Genomic DNA, 24,190 nt, shown 5'->3' with positions numbered 1-24,190 from the left:
ACTATGCTTTGTGATGTTTCCTTTTGACCCCTTTCATTACCTGCACATTTCTTGCAGATGACAACACCTAGATTGATGGATGCCCATTCAGGGTCTGGTGCACGGCAATCTGCACAATTTCTGTTAGATTCGTTGAACCAGATCTTCTCTGCCACTTCATAATCTGAAAGGCTTTCTGCTATCGATCCTTGCATAGCATCAATCCATTCTTGTTTCTCACGTTCAGATTCCGCTGTGAAGCTGAAACATTGATTTTTCCATTTCATTTTTAATTATCCAGTCTAACAATACAAAGGCACATCAAGCTGGTCAGAAAAGAAACTGGGAAGAGCAGGACCCATTTTACACTGACAATATTTTACAACCAGTTTGTTACAGTAAGCCAACATATGCTACTGTAAATGTTTGGGTACAGGTTCTCTAGGAAGTTAAAAGTATTCCACTTGCACTCTTTGCACTGTCTAGCACTTGTAGGAGGTTAAACAAAGTATACTACCATTATTTATAGTTGCTTATACATTATGTGTATAACATTCATTGAATAATTTTGAGTGAAACTACTCTGAGGGCCCTGGCACATGGTCAGTAATAGAATATCCCCAAGGACCGCCACAATGCATCACTGCAATCTCTTAAAGGTGAATGTTTCATTTTTGAGAAAGATTAACTTTTCTGAACATGTACTATACCAGTTATCCTATCTTAAAAAGATAGAGACTATTGGGCGAGTTCGAACCATTTTTTTTAAAAGTGATTTAACATTGCCCAAGATCTAGGTAAGTTTTTAATAAGAGTTGCTGGGTAATTGTTGCCAGGTAATGGATACACCCTCTGCATCTCAGCAACAGCATCAGATAGGATCTCAGCTAAGGTTTTAATGAGAAACAAACAGGTTACAAAATAATGATGCAGCACATTATACATTTGAAATTGCACTGAAGATGATCATTTGCCAAAATTCAACAAACAAAAAAGCAAAAAGATCATGAGCTCAAACTTTACAGGGGCAGTTATCTCAGCAGGAGAGAAGGGACTGGGGTTTCTGATGGCAAACCAAATATCCAGATTTCATTGAAGCTGTGGAGTTTTAAATCCAACCCATATGTTATTTCTCCTTGATGGCTTTTTCACCAAGGAGTTAGTCTTGGCATCCAATCAAGCAGAGGGCACATCCATTGGACCAGCTAAGTCTGAACCTTGAATACTTGACACTGCCAGAAATATTGTAAACTCTACCCCATAAATCAAAGAACAAGGCTCAGCCTCTAAACACACACAGGCCACAATTTTATGTCCACTTTCCCCAGGGGGCAGTGTCAAGAAGGGGTCCCTCTGCGGAGCTCCATGGGAGACGGGGTTTCCCAGTGTGCTTGGGGAGGAGTTTCTCTTTTTTTTAAAAAAAACTGGAGATCAGGGCACCATTTAAAAAAGACATCCTAATCTCTGGAAACCTGATGTTGCAGCTTTTTCAGCGCCATCCAACAGCAATTTGGCATGGGACACATCTCCAGTTTATTTTCCAAGCACTGGACAATACGGCAAGAAAAGCCAGCTGCGCAGTTAGTGAGCCTCACACCACTTTTCTCACCTGAGCCAGTACTTGGAAGAAGTAAAGGAAATATTAATCTCTCTCTTTTAAGACTGTCAAAGACCTTTTTGGCTTCTCCGAGATTTTTGAACCACCCATCTCAAAGGATTTTCCAACTGCCAACTATTGTCCAGAATCACTCATTTGCATCTTCTGCACAAATTCACAGTTTCTAAACGCTAGTTTCTCAAATTCAGTATGGAAGTCAGCCAAATACAAACTAAATCGAGTACAAAATCTGTCCATGTTTGAAAATACTGCTCCAGAGTCCATCCCAGACCCTGTTACCAGCCAGATCAGATAAACAAGTATAGTAGGGTTCCCAGAGAGCTTGGGCTGTAGCAAGATAGGAAAAAATAGAAAGGGTCAAACAGGCAGCCTGGCTGTAATATCCAAACTTTGTCATGTAAACACATGACAAATTACAAATCACTATGTCCCAGACAGCACTAAGCAGTCACAACCCAGGTGATACCCTTTGGAGATTACAGCAACAATAAAGAATCAATACCACTTATCATGACCCCACAATGTCTAGAGAAGACACATAGGATCCATTGTGCCTCCAGAAAACTAATCAAGTATCAGGGAGACGGTGGCAATTGACATGCTGGAAGGTACCAGCAGTGCTTTGATATTACAACAGGAAAGATAGGATATGTGCAAAAGAACAATAAAAGACAAAAACACATAGGATAATGGAAAAGCACAATGTGATAAAAAGAAAACGTTAACAAGTTTAAAGTAACAAGATGATGATCTAACCAACATCTCGCATGTAACACATTGTAACGCGAAGAAGTGTAAGAACGTGTAAAATACGTGATTAACAGAGCAGCTCGGAACTAACCTGGAATTACAGCTTTGAGTGCTCTCCCTCATATGTGTGTTTAATAGAGCAATTTTTGTTTTGAAGCTCTGTACAGTGTCACAGACTGTTCATTCTATCCCTCCAACAAGGTTTATAAACACTGGATCAAGATAGGCTTCACGTAAAAAGCAATGCTTCCATCTAAATGCTCATTAAGTGTTCTGGAGGCTCAAGGAGTGGCAGCCTAAGTACAAATATGTATTGCTAACTGATTTTGAAAAGGGGTATAAGTCTATAAGATGATTATTGTGTGAATTGGAACTAATAGAGATAGGCTAGCAGTTAAGAATTGTATCTCATCAGGTTTAAGTATTTCAATGGGTAAAACTTAAACTCACATTAGTTGAGTTTTTCAAAGTAGTCATTGAACAAAAATCAAGACAAAAATACATGATTTCTGACACGAGTGGTCACCTTGCTCCTTACTGACCACTAAGAAACAACTCCAGATCAATCGTAGCTATATCCTACTCATGGCCAGAATTCTCCAACCTTGTCCACAGCTGGGATTCTCTGGCCCCACTGCTGTGACTGGAGATTCGACTGAGCATCAAGTTCGCCATTCTTGCTGGCAGTGATAGCAGGTCGTACAAAATCAGAGAATTCCAGCCCATATATTCTTCAAAATAAGCTTACTGCATAACTGGGAGAAAAAGTGCCCAACAAACCAGGTCAAAGTGTTACAAAGCCAACAACATAGAAATTTCTTGCAACAGAATCGGATCAGACACCCAAACTCAAGATGTACTTAAAAAGCTGGGTCATGGAATAGCAAAGTCATGACACAGTGCTGGCACATAAATAGCTAAAACCAGTCCCCTTATTCAGACCGAAGAATTGCAAACCCATTTTTTTTATATCAGTTTGCCACTGTCATTGGGATAAATGAACTGTTGTTTAACACAGTGTGTACTGGGTTCGGTTATTGCTCTCCTGCAGCCAAAACTAATAAAACTAATACAACAAAACTACAAAAACAACACTGATTCTTTACAATTTCCAGCACACAAAAATGTTTCAAAATGCGCACAGCAGATTTGGCACCCCAATAGGGAAAAAAACATAGTTCAGATCAATATTCATACTTCCCAGTTTTTACTGTTTTTTCTTTCTGGGATATGGCAAGAACTTCACATGGACAAACATTTTTGAACAGCTGACCAGCAGAGCACCTTGGCAACCACCCAGTCAATCATCCAAGAGGCCCCTATGTCTCTGAGGACCAGCCCTTTTTCAAGTTAGATAGGCAGCTGATGGGGAGACAGAAGGTTCTGCTTCTCTAACTGAAGCCTTTAGATCAGGCCAGGACAGCCACCAACAAGGTAAGTTATGAGGCTGTGGGGTGAATGGGTGGGGACCTCGGAACCTTATCACTGCACCAAAGCCAGTCAGCATGCCTTAATGACTATCATCCAGTGGCTCTGACATCCATTATTATGAAGTGCTTCAAAGGGTTAGACATGGCACAAATCAATTCCGGTCCCCTAAAGAGCCTGGATCCACTACAGTTCACCCACCACAGCAACAGATCCACAAAATATGCCATCTCCCTGGCCTACACTCAATCTTGGAACACCTAGATAACAAGAACACCTATGTCAGACTCTTATTTATTAACTACAGTTCAGCCTTCAACACCATCATTCCTACAAGACTCATCTCCAAACTCCATGGCCTGAGGCTTGGCTCCTCCTTCTGCGACTGGATCCTAAACTTCCTAACCCACTGCAGCAATCAGTAAGTATAGGCAACAACACCTCTGCCATGATCATTGTCAGCCCCTTACTATACTCCTTATACACATATGATTGTGCGGCCAAATTCCCCTCCAACTCGATTTACAAGTGTGCTGATGACAACACCGCAGTGCATCAGATCTCAAACAACGAAGAGGCAGAGTATAGGAAAGAGATAGAGAATCTAGTGAACTGGTGTGAAGACAATAATCTCTTCTTCAATGTCAACAAAACAAAGGAGCTAGTCATTAATTTCAGAAAGTATAATGAAGGACATGCCCTTCTCTACATCAAGGGGGTCAAAGTGGAAATGGTTGACAGTTTCAAGTTTCCAGGTGCCCAGATCACCAATCTACCCTGATCCTTCCATGTGGATGCTATAGTTAAGAAAGCGCACCAACATTTCTACTTCCTCAGGAGGCTAAGGAAATTTGGCATGTCAGCTCACCAACTTTTACAGATGCACCATATAAATCATTCTTTCTGGCAGTATCATACTTGATATGGCTCCTGCTCTGTCCAAGACTGCAAGAAACTACAAAGAGTTGCGAACGAAGCCCAGTCCATCAAGCAAACCAGCCTCCCTTCCATCAATTCTGTCTACACTTCCCGCTGCCTTGGAAAAACAAATAGCATAATCAAAGACCCCACACAACCCAAACATACTCTCTTCCACCTTCTTCCATCTGCTGCTGTCAGACTTTTAAATCAACCTACTTCACATTAAATTGATCTTCCTCTACACCCTAGCTGTGGCAGTAACACTGCACTCTCCTTTCCTTCTTTATGAACGGTTTGCTTTGTATAGCACACAAGGAATGATACTTTTCACTGTATGCAAATTCACGTGACAATAATAAATCAAATTAAATTTAACAGCAGCAACCCAGCCTTTTTTTTTGTAAATCTACCAGGAATACTTCTACTCTCATGTGCTCATGAAAAAAAATTAAACTTCTACCTTTGGTCCATTGTTCATGGAAGTTTTGACCATAATGGCAGTCAAGGTCCTGTTTGTGTTATAGGAGCCTCAGTTCCACAAAAGGACCAAAGATGAAGATGTGGCATGTACATTTCTGGCCATATACGCATAACTGACACTTAACACCCTCTGGACAATTCGGGATGGATGATAAATCCTCCTTGGTCACCATAGTACACATCCCAAGTACAAATATTTAATAAGCGTGACATTCTTTTTAAAAACAAAAGAACTCTGGCAGCAATATACTGGTCCAATATTTCTGAGATTTCACACATTTATATATTCATGTGGAATTTACATCCAGAAATTCAGTTCTATTGGCCACACAGTGGAAATAGTGGTAGAAGCCTGCAGTCAGGGAATTTCATTCTTACTGCATACATTATGAAGCCAACAGTATTGTGGCAACATCATTTGCAGCTTCCAAGGCTAGCTGTAGTGAAGGAAGCACATTTTCTTAATCAACTATGCCAGTGAGAACGTTAGTATGTTAATTCAGCAGCCCAACACTTCCCCCAGCTTCCCTAGTTTTTTTTAAGCATTAATTTGATTCCAAATGATTTGTGGTTGGGTAGCGATATTGTGCAGTTAATATACTTTATGGTTAATCTCCTGCTTTCTGGAAAATCTGGAGTTTCTAGGTAACCTGTGAAGAATAGAAAGTGTGTTGCATAACAGATCTGTATTTTTGACAAACACAGAACTGTACAATAGAATGGAATAAGATTCTGTGTTAGATTTTGAAGAGGGAAGATAGTACAGACACTTGTTTAGAAAATAACAACATGTTTCAGCGATAAAACAGGCCATTTTCTAAAGCAATTGTTTGTTCCGGTCTCAATGTAGAGGCAAACCACTGGAAACAAAACACCAACTAATGCTGCAAGAACATTTGGTTTGATACAGCTTTCAGAAGCACACATTACTGCTGCACCCACAAGGGGAAAAAAGTAGATTTTCAGCAACGGTCAGTTCTAGAAATTATGGGCAATTTACTGTTCTGAGCTACAAAATTATGGTTAACACAGGAACCTCACAGCCCATGATGGAAATCACGTCTACATAAAGCAGAGCACAAGTGTCACAAACCCCAGATATGTAATTTGATAAAAATGTCAAACATATTTTTATATACAGACCCTGAACTTGACTGCTTTGGAAGTTCTTGCCCATCTGAGCCATAGCTTGTTTCTTCTCCCCCTGAAATGCTTACATTGCATTAACAGTTTTTGTCATTACCATAATTTAGTGGCTACTTCTGCCCCCATATCAGTGCAAAATCCCCTACCCAAAGGTAGGGGAATCTAAAACTAGGGGACATAGATTTAAAGTGAGAGGGGAGAGATACAAAAGGGTCCAGAGGGGCAATTTTTTCACACAGAGGGTGGTGAGTGTCTGGAACAAGGTGCCAGAGGTAATGGTAGAGGCAGGTACAATTTTGTCTTTTAAAAAGCATTTAGACAGTTATGTGGATAAGATGGGTATAGAGAAACATGGGACTAGCTTAGGTGTTAAGAAAAGGGGCGGCACGAACAAGTTGGGCTGAAGGGCCTGCTTCCATTCTATAAACCTCTATGACTTAAAATGAAGTAAAAAATCCAGGGATGTAAACAAAGCACTTGTTTACAGACGTGTGAAATTGGGTAAGTAACCATCATTTGTGATATTAGCAAATTTACAATGCCATAGCATGGGACCCAAGGCTCCAACAAAAATTAATGGAATTGCATTGCACGATTAGGCGATTTCCTATTTATTAACCTGCATGTATGTTGGGATGAAGACAACATTTTTCAAAAACAATTTGCAGCAAAATGCTATTTTTGTTTTGAGCACCCACTATCAGCCCTAAGCATTGCCAAGTCAAATATAATTCATATTTGGTTGTACGTTCTCCCCCAGAATTGGATCAAAATCTTGGCTGACACTTCACTGTCTTTCAAGTGTCAATGCACAACATTCCACGGCACTCAGCAAGGAGATGTCGGCAACATCCCCCTTGACAATAGCCAATATTTATCCCTCAACCAACAAAGCTAGACAAGATTATCTGACCATTTACCTCAAAGCCACTTGCAGAACCTTACTGGCTGCTATACTTCCAAATATTACTACTATAATTAGATAATAATTACTACAGTGAAGTATTTTGGGTGCCCTATAGTCATGCAAAACATTGTATAAATGCAAATTCTTTTTTCTCCATCATGCTTTAGGGGTCTTGATCCCAATTTCTGAAGGATAGTGGCCGAAATTCTCCGGTATCACGGGAGAATTTGGCACTCAACCAAAACTCCATTCACTGTAGCAGCACCGGACAATTCCAGCCACGGACGAGGTTGGAGAATTCTAGCCAGTATATCCCCTCAATTGGGCAGACTGAACAATAATTTCATTCAACTACATAACAGAGGGGTGAATTCAATGTCATCAACTGTGTAGCTCCAAAAGATTTTACCTGAAGTTTCGGAATGGAGTAGATAATTCAAAACCTTTACGATCAACATCTTTGACTGTTGCCACATTTGTGTTAACCGTTGTAATACCAATTCCACCTTTAAAATCCTTTAAAATGAAACAAAGTTAATTATTTTCTTTAAAATGTAATTTGATAGCTATCAAACTGTTGCAGATCTAATTAAGAACTGCAGTCTTCTAAAACGTAAGTTCAGCAGTGAATCAGAAGAATCCCTTGATTTTCATGCAAGATACACTGAGGAATAACAGTCAAGGTGAACTTGTTAACACTAGTGGATAAGTTTCTTCAGAGTGAGACGGGATTTGTGACAAAAAGCCGGAATTTCCCACACTGATCGGAGTGCAATTTCCCACACTGATCGGAGCAGACGTATTCAGTGACAAGATTGAAAAATCTCACAAGGCGGCCCTAGGCACATTTCCTGGTGGCATAAATCCAGATGTGATTACCCCTTTCCCCCATCAATACAGGCCACATTACCCACCATCAAACATTGGGAACTTAAATTTGCATATAATTATTGTCACCACACGCCTAGTCATCCTTCCACATCCAACTTAAATGATTGGATGACTGATTTACAACTTGTTTTAAAAGTGTGCACCCGGTGACCTGAATTTTCAGAGGAATGCAGAGGTGAGTGCACTCAATTTACTGTAACACTTACAAGGATCCCAATGCAAACGAACTGCTCTGTGGATTCAGGGGTATGTCACCAGCAAGTCTCCACAGTGACTTATTTGTGGCTGGCTTGTGATGCTGGGGCTAGGGTAACAGTGCTGCAGAGAAGCGAACCTCAAGACAAGGGGAACAGTTCTGGAGAGAAGTTAACCATGGGGCAGGATCAACAATGCCGGTGAGAAGGGAGTAAAGGGAACCTCGGGACAAGGATTACAGTGCAAAGGGAACTGGTCATGCTCCTTCTGCAGGATTTGGCACCACAGGAACTCTGAGGGCATCCATTGCCAGTGATAGTGAAAGTGACCGTTTCACTCAATTTCTATGGCAGTGGTTTCTTCCAGAGCTCCACTGGGAACTGTACAGTACCTCGCAAGAATCCACCCAAATATATATCCAGGAGATCATTTTTGCCAAAGCATACAACTTTGTCAATTTTGACAAAGACAAAACAAACCAGGAAGCAAGAGCACTAAAATTTGCTCCAGATTTGCACAACAGCAGGTGCCATCTACTGCACTCAGTTGGCTCTTAAATATCCCTGGCAACATGTATTCCAGTATGTGAACCGCAAAGACTTCCACTCTCTCAGTGTTCAGATAGTCTGTGACATAGCCCAGAAGTGTCCAAGGCTCAAATATCCTCAGCGAGTCTCAAATTCCTGACATCTTTCAAGGACATCACAAGCTGCAGGGTTGGCTCCTCAGGGGTAAGTGCCACCTGTAATGGATATGGCTGATAAAGCCCATATGATGACCTCCAGACTCCTGCTGAGAGATGGTAAAATAAGGCCCATTCCGCAACCTAGAGATTGGTGGAGCCACCATTGGCATCTTGAAGGTGAGGTTCCATTGCCTTGACAGATCTGGCAGATTATTTGAGAATACTCCCCAGAGCACATCATCACAGCTTACTGCATGTTGCACAACCTGGCAATGCAAAGGAGGTGGGGATGGTTGTGCTGGATGACGAGAAGATGAAGCAACACAGATCTGGGATCTTCACATTGTCTCGGGGAGCGCCTGACTGACGGCAGCACACATACACTCTGTGAAGAGGGTTATTTCAAGGTGATGCTGCTGAGAGAGAGTGAACACAAAGACTTCACTTGATTTTTTGATAGGCTTTGTCACTCATTATCTTCAGCAATACAACTTCACCTGTCAGCAATGCTGATGAGATGGGGGCTGCCCTGCCTCTAAAGTGCTAAGAGTCCACAGAGAATATCATGGAACTCCTGTGTAATTCTTACCTTCAAAAAAAGTTATGTGCAGTGCCGTTTATCTTCCAAAATAGAGAAAGGGATGCAGGATGACCAAGGTAGGAAGCTAAATATTACCGGATTCTGGATATTTAGAAAGGTTAAGCAAAATGGAAAAAGGGATGGCCAGTCCTGATAAGAAATGTAATCCTAAAGACAGGAGTGAGATCAGGAAATCAGGATATAGAATCGGTATAAATACAACTAAAAATAACAGAGGATAGAAACATTGGTGAGAGTTGCTTATAGGTCACCCAACAGTAATTTGTGTTGAACAATTTATAAATGAATGTGCTTGAAGAGGATGTAACAAGGGTGATGCAATAATAATGCAGGACTTTAATCTTTATGTAGATTGGGCAAACCAATTTGACAGAAGTGGCTTTGAGGTCATGTTCGTGGAATATATGCAGGACAGCCGTCTGGAACAGTATCTCGAGGAGACCAGCGAATAGGGTATTTTCAATTCAGTAATGTGTAATTAGAGAGGATACAGTAATAATCATAGAGCAACTGATCCAGTGGGGAAAAACGATCACAATGTGAAGATTTAAATTCAAAGCGAGGGTCTTAAATTTAAGCAAAACCAGTGACGTAAGTAAGAGGTGAGTTGGCTAAGGTTGGCTGAGAAATCGGATTGAAAAAAATGACAGTAAATAAGCAACTGGAAATATTTAAAATAAATCATTCATTTGAGAAACAGTTTACTGTGGAACAGCTTCAATTTCATTACTGTATCAATGTCATTCAGTTCAGAGGCATAGGCAGTTGGTGTTGCTCATTCTTCACTTCACTGAATCAATGTGGTGTCAGCAAAGTAGCAACAAATATATTTAATGTTTTTATACTCTCTTAACCTATGGTTGAGTGTAGCCAACCAGAAAAAAAATTTAAAAACATGGCTATCTTCAACCTTTAGCATTCAGATCACCTGTGATTTGGAAAAGTGCAACCAGATATTGGAGATATTACAATCTACCAACTGGCTACTCAGAATAAATTCATTACAAACTGATCAAGTATTTGTTCTGTTAATTTTGGACAAGGTATGCAACAAACCCTAACTTAGAACATAGAACATTACAGCGCAGAACAGGCCCTTCGGCCCACGATGTTGCGCCGACCAATTAAAAAAGCAATGACCCTCTAACCTAAACCAATCCCTTTCCATCCATAAACCTATCCACGAATCTCTTAAATGCCCCCAAACTAGGCGCATCTACAACTGCAGCAGGCAGGGCATTCCAATCCCTCACCACCCTCTGGGTAAGGCAACATAAAAAACAAAGAACAAATAAAATTACAGCACAGGAACAAGCCCTTCAGCCCTCCAAGCCTGCACCAACCACACTGCCCAATTTAACTAAAACACCCTACCCTTCTGGGGACCATATCCCTCTATTTCCAACCTCTTCATGTATTTGTCAAGGCACCCCTTAAAAATCAATATCGTATCCGCCTCCACTACCTCCCCCAGCAACGAGTTCCGGGCACCCACCATCCTCTATCTGAAAAATCTGCCTCGTACGTTTCACTTAAACCTTGCCCCTCGCGCCTTAAACCTATGCCACATAGTAATTGATTCCTCCAACCTAGGAAAAAGCTTCTGACTATTCACTCTGTCCATTCCTCTCATAATCTTGAAGACTTCTATCAAGTCGCCCCTCAACCTCCGTTGTTCCAGTGAGAACAAACCAAATTTATCCAACCTCTCCTCATAACTAATGCCCTCCATACCAGGCAACATCCTGGTAAATCTTTTCTATACCCTCTCCAAAGCCTCCACATCTTTCTGGTAGTGTGGCGACCAGAATTGGACATGATATTCCAAGTGCGGCCTAACTAAGGTTCTATACAGCTGCAACATGACTTGCCAATTTTTAACTCAATGCCCGGGCCGATGAAGACAAGCACGCTGTAAGCTTTCTTGACTACCTTCTCTACTTGCATTGCTACTTTCAGTAACCTGTGAACACGTACACACAGATCCCTATGCCTATCAACACTCTTAAGGGTTCTGCCATTTACTGTATATTTCCTATCTGTATTAGAGTTTCCAAAATGCATTACCTCACATTTGTCCGGATTAAACTCCACGTGCCATCTCTCCGCCCAAGTCTCCAACTGATCTAGATCCTGCTGTATCCGCTGATGGTCCTCATCGCTATCCATAAATCCACCACCTTTGTGTCGTCCACAAACTTACTAATCAAACCAATTACATTTTCCTCAAATCATTTATATATACTACAAACAGCAAAGGTCCCAGCACTGATCCCTGAGGAAAACCAATTGTCATAGCCCGCCATTCAGAAATGCACCCTTCCACTGTTACCCTCTGTCTTATTTGACCGAGCCAGTTTTATATCAACCTTGCCAGCTCACCTCTGATCCCATACGACTTCACCTTCAGCACCAGTCCACCATGGGGACATCGTCAAAGGCCTTAGTGAAGTCCATGTCCTACCCTCATCAATCATCTTTGTTACTTCCTCGAAAAACTCGATCAAGTTCGTGAGACATGACCTCCCCTTCACAAAACCATGTTGCCTCTCACTAATACGTTCACTTATTTCCAAGTGGGAATAAATCTTGTCTCGAAGAATCCTCTCCAATAATTTCCCTAGTACTGATGTAAGGATCATCAGCCTGTAATTACCTGGATTATCCTTGCTAGCCTTCTTGAACATAGGAAGAACATTGGCTGTTCTCCAATCCTCTGAGAGCTCCACTTTACAGTAATAAGTCTCACAACACAAAGGTAACCTGGTATTGTGAGACTTCTTGCTATATTTCCCCCAGTCCAACGCTAGCATCTCTACATCATGACCTCCCCTGTAGCCAGTGAGAATACAATGATTTCTCTCAAGGCCCCAGCAATTTCTTCTGTTACCTCTCTCAGTATTCTGAAGTATATCCCATCCCCCTAGCTTTGACAAATGCTTCCTTTTTCTCTTTGACTAGGCTCACAATATCTTTTGTTATCCAAGGTTCCCAAAACTTGCCACACTTATCCTTCATCCTTACAGAAATGTGCTAGTCCTGAATCCCTATCAGCTTACACTTGAAAGCCTCACACATGCCAGATGTTGATCTGCCATCAAACATCTGCCTCCAATCAACATTCTTCAATTCCTGCCTAATGTTGTAATTAGCCTTTTCCCAATTTAGCACCTTAACTTGAGGACTACACTTGTCTTTATCCATCGGTACCTTAAAGCTTACTGAATTGTGGTCACTGTTCCCGGACTGCTCCCTTACTGAAACATTAACCATATTTTCATTTACAAACCAGCAGCCATTAGAATGGAAGTGACTTCCCATTACAATTAGACGTTCCCTGGGTTAATCATCTCAAAATGGTCAGTCGCAAGTATGTTTATCCAAAACATCACATTCTCAATATCATACAGAGCAGAACCTACTTGACACTATTTTGTTTCCAAGTCAAGGGAACTATTTTAGATTCATGGAACAGACTGGTTGACTGTGTAACTGGAATGAGAAAAATGTTTAGTCTTACCTGCTCACTTTTGTAAAGCCATATGTTGCTACCTCTCAACACAACAAAAATCCGAGCTTTGTAGCCTCTTAGCTCAAGATAACCAAACTTATCAGATGTAAGGGTGCATCGAGTGTTCAATTGTGAAAGGTTGTTAGGCTGTGATCTTAATGCACTGAGAAGTGTTTCAATCCAGTCATCTCTATCATCTGTCAAAGAAAGTCACAGGAACTCAGCTGGTCTTATTCAATCACAATATTCTGAAGCACTTGTTTATTTTTTTGGAATGAATCTATCAAACAAGATTTCGATACGAGAAAAAGAATGGTGGAGGTGGCAACAGGAGCTAAGAACCAAATGTTCAGTTCCCAGTTCCAAACATAGTCCTTTATAAATCATAACAAAGGACACTGGCACTCACTGCAAGAATCTGCTGAATACCTGAGAATGTTTCAATAATGCTCTGCTGATAATAGGAAAAGCTATACTCCCAAAATTATTAATTTTAAAATGCTAGTATGTTAGGAACACCACAGTACAGTTTTAATCTGCGGTATGGATGTCTGCCTTCCACCTCATAACTCTTCCCTGAAACACCATCATTTATCTTGTGCTTTTCTTTTCAAGTATTTTCAAAAGTTTCAAAGGTATCATGTCTACCAATTCCCACTTGGGAGCCCTTACTACCTCATTAATACTCAGAATAGCAAATGCAAATCTACTGCACTCTCCACCAATCCCTTAGCTATCCCAGCCCCCACTTCCCAGCAGAATCAAAAGTGCTGGCACTGAGCCAAGCTGACATTTCACTGGGTTAAATCTACATGGAAGGTGACAATCCGGATCTAAATTATTTTCTCAATTCACCCTCAAACGTGCCACTGCCCGTAACTTCATTTCAACTTCTGCTCGTTCCATGCATCATTTGCTGACAACTTTGCTCCAGGGGAAACAAAGCTCGGGATAATCATGGATTGATTTTAACGGTGTGGCAAAAATGTTAACTATCTGATCTGCACACCACTAATAAAACAGTTCACATTCGGGACAACCCTGTCCCCTTCCCCTACTCCACCTTTCTAGTTCACTGTACAACACAGTGAAGCACTACATCAATACCAGTGACATTTTTGAACTAACCAGAAGCTAGACTGGATAGGTTTAATGGTTGCGTGTCTCATGCAGTGAATGCACATTTCTCTACTTAAAAGTAAATAAATGGTGGAAGATAAACCCAGAGCGCAAGTGTCAAATGTAATGTTAAAGTTAACATGCAATTAAAAATGTTGTTATGCAGCATGCTGTTCAAATAAGGTCAAGAGCTCAAGATGTATTACTGAGGGAATTCTGTACTAAACTGAGACATTATAATTCAGTGAATACTGCAAATATGGCGGCTTAACAAGCAAGGTGAATTTAGTGCCATGTAACACTGCAGCTTGCCCCGATGTCAAGATGGGAATGTTTGGCTATATATTTTAAACTCAATACTAAAGTTTAAACTAAGATGTAATCTTTGTATGTACTCTTCACTGCCAACAATAGCTAGTTCCACAGCATAGCTTTTGAGTTGCAAAAGTTTGGTTATTGCAAACAATTCTGTTATATCGTGGTTATTTGGAGTTAAAATTGCAATCTATCCTAAGATCCCTCACAGCAGAGATCCATCTGCATAATCAATCAAATCAACAATGGCAGCGAGATAGCACTGCAGCTGGTTAATGAAATTCTGACACTCAGCTCCACGTAATGGTTGAATATGGATACACTTACTGCTCCACAGAAATCCCAATCTCAATCAATCTATTTGGAACAACCACCACAGAAGAGAAGAAATATTAAAGGACAGGACAAAATAAAATAAAGACAACTGATTGGCAAATTTGAGAGAGGCAATGGCCTAGTGGTATTATCGCTAGACTATTAATCCAGAAACTCAGTTAACAATCTGGGGACCCGGTTTCGAGTCCTGCCGTGGCAGATGGTGGAATTTGAATTAAAAAAACTGGAATTAAGAACTGTCGATTGTTGGAAATATCCATCTTCACAAATATCCTTTAGGGAAGGATATCTGTTGTCCATATCTAGTCTGGCCTACAAGTGACTCCAGTGCCACAGGTCTCAACTGCCCTCGGGCAACGTGGGATGGGCAATAAATGCTGGCCAGCCAGCGACGCCCATGTCCCATGAATGAATAAAAATAAATCGTTTCTGATTAAGAGCAAAATGACTACTTTAAGGACCTACATATGTTTATTACAGGGAGGCTCTAGAAATGACAGGTTGCAACAAGATAGATTTTGAGAACATTTTTTAGTTCTGTTGTTCCCAACAATAAATCAAACTGAATCACAATTCTCTGGAATGTTGTTTTCTTACCTTCTTTCTCAACTCTAAAAGTAAATGTTCTGATAGAGGAAACCACCTCAAACTTGTTATCTCCCAATCCATGGACTGTGTTTATTGAAGAGAGTGGGATTATTCCTTTTGAGTACATTTCCTTTGATGAGGAACAGGAAAGGAAAAAAATCGTCAGCAAATATGTATCCATTTTACTAAAGCTATAGTGAATATTTTTGCCTAAGTTTCAAGTAACTGAAGGGCATCCATTGAGCAGCAGATACTCATTACATAGATCTGACTTCTTCACTGGGGCTGGGATACTCTGCTGCCTCCATTGAAACCAGTACAAAATCACCCTGTTCATTAAGAGCAAAAATTTTTTTTGAGAAATTCAGGAGTTTGCTATAGCTCAATCCAATGTGGGCAAATTGTGAATCTTGCATTTATAATCAAATATTGAATAATAAAAATATTTCTTTCACTCTATTTAACACTAAGTCATACCCATTATTTTCAAATCTAATTTAAAGTCCATTTCAAAAAGGACTTGTACTGATTAGATGTCTTGTTTCATCCAATTATAATTTATGAAACTACGCCTGCATCATCCTACTTGCTGACCTACAATATAATTATATTCCTATCTCAATAAAGGAGGTTAGATAAGCAACCACTGATTTCAAAGGGGAAATATTTTCAACCACCTCCCCTCCACGTTATTAAAACTTTCTGAAGAGCTTCTAGTTTCTAAATTGATTTGTAATATTCATTGTTGAGTGCCTCAATTAATCATGTTGATAATCATAAACGCTTTCTTTAATAGTACAGTTTTGAATAATGCATGATTTATGATACGAATGTTTACTATAATATTGTAATTATAAGTTTAATATCAAATGTCATAACTACCATGTTTGACTAATTTCCCAGGCAAGTTTGAGCACTGTCAAAGTTCTACAGTTTTTGCTTGTTCTCTAACCGTCACCATCAACTCTCACTGCAATTCCATGGTGCAAGAAAGCCGCCAAACTGTCATTGTTGAAAGTCTATGGCTTGAATGTAGTTATAGATTTTAACACTGCACTGACAGAATGTAGTAAACAGGTTAAAACGAAACAACTTTGCTCTGAGTTATTAAAGGGCAACAGCATCAGTGAAAGACAGGATATGAAACATTGATATTTTGTATCTTGACGGGCTTTATTTTATCCATTTGGATGAATGTCTTGCCCTACATGTGAACACAAGATTTATGACAGTTTTGTTCTACAGGTTACACAGCTTTTAAAACAAAACCACATGTAACTATTAGCTGAGTAGTGGGTCTGGTGACATTAAGCTGCAATTTGCAACAGCATCAGAACCTTTCCATTCAATTAACATGTTTGCATTTAACCAGCAACCTTTTCTTTATAAATACCAATTATTTATATTAAGATTATCATTATTGAGATGTCTTTTAATTGTTACTTTTCAATTATGGGCAGTACAGTGGCACAGTGGTTAGCATTGCTGCTTCACAGTGCCAGGGACCCAGGTTCAATTCCAATCTTGGATGACTAACTGTATGGACTTTAAAAATTCTTCCCATGCCTGCATGGGTTTCCTCCCACACTCCAATGGTGTGCAGGTTAGGCGCATTGGCCATGCTAAATTACTCCTTAGTGCTGGGGGATTAGCATGGTCAATATGTAGGGTTACAGGAATAGGGCCTGGGTGGGGTTGTTGACGGTGCAGGCTCGATGGGCCAAAAATCCTCCTTCTGCACTGTAGAGATTCTATTCTATCACTCTATGAACTTAATTTTGGGTTAAACTGGTTTCTGATCATTGTGGAATGAAGTTCTCTGTGATAGGATAATGCAGGTAATAAAGAATTAGAGATACACTTAATAAAATATTAAAGACTTGAGGAAAAAGCATGGGAGTTTAGTGTTGGTCACACTAAGAACTAACAGTGGTAGAAGAATGATTAAAAATGAAGGCTACACAGGTTAAGACAGCCATATGAGCAATAAGGATGTGAAATTATGCAGCATCACATGACAACAGATGGTTAGGACAGTTAGGAAATGCCTGTTTTACTGGAGCAACAGGCAAGAAAATGTAGTAAAATAATAGTGACATATATTGCAAATAATGCAATATATTTCACTATCATTTTACTGTATTGCTTACTTCAAATGTAAAGCCATAGATGCATCAATAAATTGAAGGTAATGCTTTATCATAATATCGATCATGGGTTATTCTATTATATTCTGAATTTTACATAAGAGGACATTTGAAAATACTTACACAAGTCCCAAGTTATCTTAAAATCTAGCCAGCATTTAATATTGTAATGATAAATTCCTATAATGGAACTTATGTTAATTCTCTAGAAATATATTTTCCATTTTTTCTGGAAGCAGTCATATCTCCAGTTTTATATATCTTATTAAAATTTTCCCCTTGACTTGTTGACATGAATTATATTAAGTGAGTACATTTACTGAAGCTTAGGGTTAAGTTCTGACATTTTCTGACAACTGTTAACTGTTTTAAATTGTTCAGAACTTAGAGGATCTTTGGTCGCAAATTTTTGGAACCTTTTCCCTATTGTATTCAGCGCCAGCCCACTACAATCCCACCCTATCCCTGTCTATCCACCCTAACCTCAGTAAGAGGTCAAGATCCTACAGATGTCATTCACTTCAACGTTTTTCCTTAGTTGATCCATAATCACAATTTTTTAGCCCTTAAATAATAAGTAAAAAATAGAGGACTTGGCCCCGAGGCAAAGTAATAAACAGAGGTTCAATAAAAGTTGGATTTCAAACTTTGATTTATTAGTTCAGTCACATTTTCTGAAGTGATGGAAACCTAGCTTAACTGTCCATTTTGGTGTAATTAGGAAACCGTATTCAAAACATAATTGGAATTATGCCGATTAGGTTCACAGTTCACAGTTCTACTAAATCTATTTGCATATACAGAAATGTAAAATCGTCAATACACTTGAGTGATCGTGCAGCATAATGTGCAATTGTATATTTTTTTAATTTCCATTTAAGAGTGTTAGTCTAGGCCATTTTAGTAACACAGGTGAAAATGGGTTTATCAGCAAAAATAAACATTTGGGTAATTTACTACTTTCATCTTCGGTGGATAGGAATGGCAGAGAATCGAGCAGGAATCCAAAGATGTAATTTAGGCATTTACGCTGGCGGGATCCCCCTGCTCTATTGTTCCTGCCAATGCAATGATGGGAACTGCGTTATTATGCAGGCTGGCCTCCTGCCAGTATTTATTTCTATTACATTCACTTAGAAATGGCGCCCCAATCTTTGCTGGAGGGGTGGGCTCATTCAGAGTCCGCCCCACCAATGTGATGTGATGGAACCTGCCGCCTGATTTATTTTGACTGCGCGTCAAAAGATATGCCGGAAAAAACCAGCAGCGCAGCCGGCACTGAACTGGCTTAAATCAGCTGAATTGAATTTCCTGCCTGAATTTACCCAGTCAAAAATTTCACCCATTCTTTTTAAGGGGGATGTCTGCTTCACTTTGGAGTAAGTAGATTTAAACATCACTGAAAATGACTTTAAACATGTGCTGGAATCCGATTGCAAAATTTGTTGAATCTCTACCTGCCCCGTCACCTTTCATTCCACTCCATTCAATAACGCAATACTACTTTTTCTTATCAGTACACTACTGAGACAATGGTTACAGAACCAGCTGAGGAAGAATTTGATGTACGAGCAGTAAAAGTATCAACTGGAAGAGGTAAAACACAAAAAATGCAAATACTACAATAAATTTCTATCTGACAGTGCCAAGGTCGGCACATGCACATTGGCTCTCCGATCACTGGTCAGCCCTGTAACCCTTGCATCGCTGGCCTTATGACCTTCACTATGGCCTGATTGCTGGCCCCCGTGAACATGCCTGGGACGCTCTCGACCCACCACCGCCCTCAGCCCTCCTCGATGACCCACCCAACCCAAGCAGTCCCCATCTCCTGCCGATGCCCCCTCCAATGGCAGCCTCGACCGCACCCTCTGCCCCCAAAAGCAGGCTGATCATCCCTCACACTGATAGCCAGCCCTTATTGCTGACCTCCCTCCAATCAGTCCAAGTGCAGAGTGACAAAAGGAACCCCCCATCCCCACAGATCGCCCACTCCAAAGGCCCCACCCCCAAGGCAGATGCTCCTGGGCAGTGCCAAGGGACCAGGCTGGCAATGCCAAGGGGACAATGCCAAGGTGGCAATGCCCAGGGGCATCCCCCTTCCGGTACCTGACCTTCTGGGAAGCCTCGATGGCTTCCAGCCAGGCTGGGCCGCCAGCTGCCCACAGATGTGGGGCTATGCTAAACCCTGCTGGAATGAACCATGCGAATGGGCTCAGAGATTTCAATCCAGGCCTGCTAATGTTATTTAAATTGTATGAAAATTAGAATTTCTATCGTTTATTCCAGTACCAATTTCTGGCATGGAGCTGATGACACCAGAAATCTGGTGCTCGGAGAATTGCAGAGGCCCTGGGTCCTGCCACTGCTGTAAACCAGTCGCAGAAAGACTGTCAAAAGCTTATTTTTGTTAAAAAGAATTTTAAGGGCACAATGAAACATCAGCTTATTTTAGCAACAGACTAAACCATTGTTGTCAAGTTACACACGTGGCCATACGCAATAGCCTTTTATGATTCAGCTTTTGCCAACATACCTGTCAACCATTTACTTTTGCACCCTTCAATGTATGCAGCAAGAATAAAAACTGACCTCCCTGTTTTATTTTGCTCCTTTCTTTCCATTATCTAGAACACTTAGGATACCATCCCAGCACCAAGATCAAAGATAAACTCAAGGGCATCTCCAAAGCCACTAATTATTTTGTCTGGTTGAGCCACCAAGACGGTGCACGAAAATCACTGAAGGTGCGATTCCATCCACCCCACCATTTTTCCCAGCAATTCTATATTTGACCCTTTAAAATGAACATGTGAATTCCAATGATGCTCAACTCCTTCCATTGCCACTGCATCTGAAGTACTCTAAGATCTATAAAGAGCTCAAATTTACATTTTACACATTTCTATGACATCATAGAATTATAGGACACCTACAGTAATGAGTATTCGATTGTCATTAACAACAATGATTGGAAAATCATCAGAGAAAACTGTCACCCACAGTCGCAAGGGTGACAGTGTGGTGGCATAAGATAAAGCTTAAAAGGGGAAAGTTGATTGGAGAGATCAGACTTAAAGAGAACAAATCGGCCCATCAAGCCTGCATTGACTCAGCATCTTACTCAGGCCCCATGCCCCACCACCAATCACCATTACCCCCCTCTCACCCCACCCCCAAAACTCTGTGCAATTACCATGGCCAATCCACCAAACCTGCACATCTTTGGACTTAAAGAATATTTTTTTAGCCTGACTGAATGCATCAGAATTGTCAGACATGTGAAACATGAAGACAATATCAACTAAAGAAACAATGAGTGGGATTTTCTGGCTGCAGGTGCCCCAAGACCTGCAGACCTTTAAATGGTCCATCAAATTTTCTGCCCCACGTGCTACAATTCCTGCAACGGATAACAGGAATTTTCCGGCCAACGTGAAAACACTTCACAAACGCTTTCAAATTTAATGAAATTTAGTTTGAAGCATTATCTACTTTACAAGCTTACAAAATTCTCATTCTGTGGTATTTGCAGACATCTACTGGAAAAGTGCTGCAAGTGCAGTAATCTTGTTCTAGATCCTTCCTTTTGTATCAGTTTGATTCTTATTCAGGCTGAGTTAGACTTGGGAACTGCTTCCTTGCCCTAACCCTGAAAGTGGAAGGCAATGGCAAGCCGCCACTGTCAAAACAAAAAGCCAAGATATAGGCTCAGGTTGAAGCATCAGCAGACTCTGGACCAAGGAGCTGCCTTCAGGCAGAGGATGCATGAATGAATGGATTGGTCAATGGATAGAAAGCAAGCTTTGGCACAGTGGTTAGCACTGCTGCCTCACAGCGCCAGGGAGCTGGGTTCAATTCCCAGCTTGGGTTACTGTCTGTGCGGAGTCTGCACGTTCTCCCCATGTCTGCGTGGGTTTCCGCTGGGTGCCCCAGTTTCCTCCCAGAGTCTGAAAGATAGGTTGGTTAGTGCATTAACCATGCTAAATTCTCTCTGTGTACCCGAATAGGCGCCGGAGTGTGGTGACTCGGGGATTTTCACAATAACTTCATTACAGTGTTAATGTAATCCTACTTGTGACACAAGTAAATAAGCTTTAAAAAAAACAACAGGGATAAGTGAGATATTTTAATACCGACAGGCTACTGGACAGCCGGATTCCTGCTACTTACAATCTATATGAATAACTTAGACAAAGAAAGAAAGCATAATGTAACTCATCAAAAAGCAGAATGCTGAACATCGGACGTAAACAGAGAATGCTGGAGACACTAGGCAAGTCAAACAGCATCTATAGGAAAGAAGCAGAGTTAACACATTGGGTCAGTGACCATTCATCAGAACCGGGGAAAGTTAAGAGGTTTTGAGCGAAAGCTAGGTGAAGATAAGGACAAAAGGAAGGTCTGATAATGTGGAAGAATTCAATTGAATGACAGAAGAGCTGGTCATACAGGGCCAAAGGATGTGATGACAGAGTAACAAAAGAAATAAAAGCAACCAAAAATGTGCCTGGAACTGTTGTGCTGCTGGCTGAAAGCAAACGTAAGAGAAGAAATTGAAACAAAATGGGGTGGGGGAGGGAAGGGCAAAGACTGCTAACATTGTTGTACACAATGGTAAGCCTGGAAAACTGTAAAGTGTTTATCTGAAAGATGAATTTCCTTACACTTATGTTGATTCACTGGAGCAATGTAGCAGGTCAAGGACAGAGATATCAATGTGAGGGCAAGGTGGAGAATTAAAATCACAAGCCACCAGAAGTTCGAGGTCACCCTTGTAGATTACACAGAGGTGTTCCACAAAGCAATTACCCAACCTGCATTTGGTCTCCCCAGTGTAGAGGAGACTGCATTGTATGCAGCGAGCACAGTATCTTAAATTGTCCACCTGGAAAGAATGTTTGTTGCTTCGGACAATGAGGAGGTAAAGAACAGGTATTGTAATTCGTATTTTCATGGAAAGTTGCCATGAGAAGTGGGGATGATTGAATGAACCAGTCTCTCAAGAAGGGAGCAATCCCTCCAGGTTGCTAAAAGTGAAGGGGAGAAGATGATGTACTTGGTGGTGAGAGAGGAACTTCTTCACTCAAAGGGTGGTGAATCTCTGGAATTCTCTGCCCATTGAAGTGGTGGAGGCTACCTCGCTAAATATTTTTAAGACGCGGGTTGATGGGTTTTTGATAAGCAAGGGGATTAAGGGTTATGGGGAGAGGGCGGGAATGTGGAACTGAGCCACGACAGATCAGCCATGATCTTATTGAATGGCGGGGCAGGCTTGAAGGGCCAGATGGCCTACTCCTGCTCCTATTTCTTATAATGTTGGAGGTAGTGGAAAATGATTTGTTAGGTAGGGAGGTTGATGGGATGGAAGGTGCTGACAACGAGTCTCTTATCATTATTCTGGGGTGGGGATGGGGTGGTGGGTGAGAAAATAGAAGTGCGGGAAACATGGCAGGCATGCTCAAGGGCTCTGTCAACCAAAGTGGGAGGAGGAGGGGGGATCCCTGATTGAGGAAAAAAAACTCAAATGCTGGTGTGGAAAATTGCATCATTTGGAATAGATGCAACTGAGGTAGAGGAACTGGGAGAATGAAAGGAGTCCTTACAGGGTGTGATGTGTGGGATGTGTAGCTGAGGTAGCTGTGGATGTCAGTGGACTTGTGGTGAATGTTAGTTGATAATATCTCGACTCCTCTGCCTCCATATCTGGCAAGGAAAGGAAGGAAGGGATCAGAGATAGATGGTAACTATTTTGTGACGCCTCCCGTCAGTGGGATTTTCAGGTCCCGTCAAAGCTAATGGACTTTTAAACGGTTCACTGCATTTTCCAGCCTTGCCTTCACCGTGACACGACCATGAAGTTCTATCCTATATTTGCTGACAATACAAAGCCAAGTGGGAATGTAAGCTGTGAGGAGGACACAAAGTGGCTACAAAGGCACAAAGAGTTGGCAACTACAGGCAGATGGAATATAATGTGGAGACGTATGAGGTTATTTATTCTAAAAGTACGAATAGAAAATAACATTTTTTAAAAGGCATGAAACTTGTCAATGTTGATGTTTAGAGGGACTTGGGTGTATCCGTACAAGGAACACAAAGTTAGCAAGCAGGTACAGCAAACTATTAGGAAGCATTTTGGCTTTTATTGCAAGGAGATGGGGTACATGGATAAAGATTACTTGCTATAATTGCACAGGATTTTGGTGAAACCACACTTGGAATACCATGCACACTTTTATTCTCCTATTCATGGAAGGAGTACAGTGAAGGAGACAAAACTAAAGATGCTATTGATGTAAAACCTTAATAAAACACAAGTCAGGTCTCAGCTGGAATCTTTTGTACAATCATGGACGTCACATAGCAGGAAGGATGTCACGGTGTTGAAGAGGGTGCAGTGAATAGTTACCAGGAATGAGGCATTTCAGTTGCCTCATACCTGATCTGTCGACAGAGTGAGGAAATTGGAGCTGTGTTTCTTAAAACAGAGAGACATCAAGGAAAATTTGATGGAGCTGCTCAGAGTCATGACAGCTTTTGATAGAATAAATAAAGAGAAACTATTTCAAA

General features: G+C 40.9%; 1 protein-coding gene across 1 annotated transcript in view; it reads right to left on the bottom strand.

Moving 5' to 3' along the window:
• The window catches only part of arap2 (ArfGAP with RhoGAP domain, ankyrin repeat and PH domain 2), a 338,594-nt gene that overhangs the window by 155,868 nt on the left and 158,536 nt on the right, over positions 1–24,190 (bottom strand). Inside the window, exons 8-11 of the mRNA XM_080189086.1 lie at positions 15,480–15,600; positions 13,122–13,309; positions 7,639–7,745; positions 41–240 (exon numbers count right to left, since the gene is read on the bottom strand). Of these exons, the coding sequence (XP_080045212.1) occupies positions 41–240; positions 7,639–7,745; positions 13,122–13,309; positions 15,480–15,600 (616 nt within the window). The remainder of the gene's footprint in view (positions 1–40; positions 241–7,638; positions 7,746–13,121; positions 13,310–15,479; positions 15,601–24,190) is intronic.

The sequence above is a fragment of the Carcharhinus amblyrhynchos genome, chromosome 1 (assembly GCF_965287045.1).
Source record: "Carcharhinus amblyrhynchos chromosome 1, sCarAmb.v2.hapA, whole genome shotgun sequence".
Taxonomy (NCBI): domain Eukaryota; kingdom Metazoa; phylum Chordata; class Chondrichthyes; order Carcharhiniformes; family Carcharhinidae; genus Carcharhinus; species Carcharhinus amblyrhynchos.
Note: the sequence above shows the minus strand (reverse complement) of the source record. Positions and strands in the feature narration are given on the sequence as shown.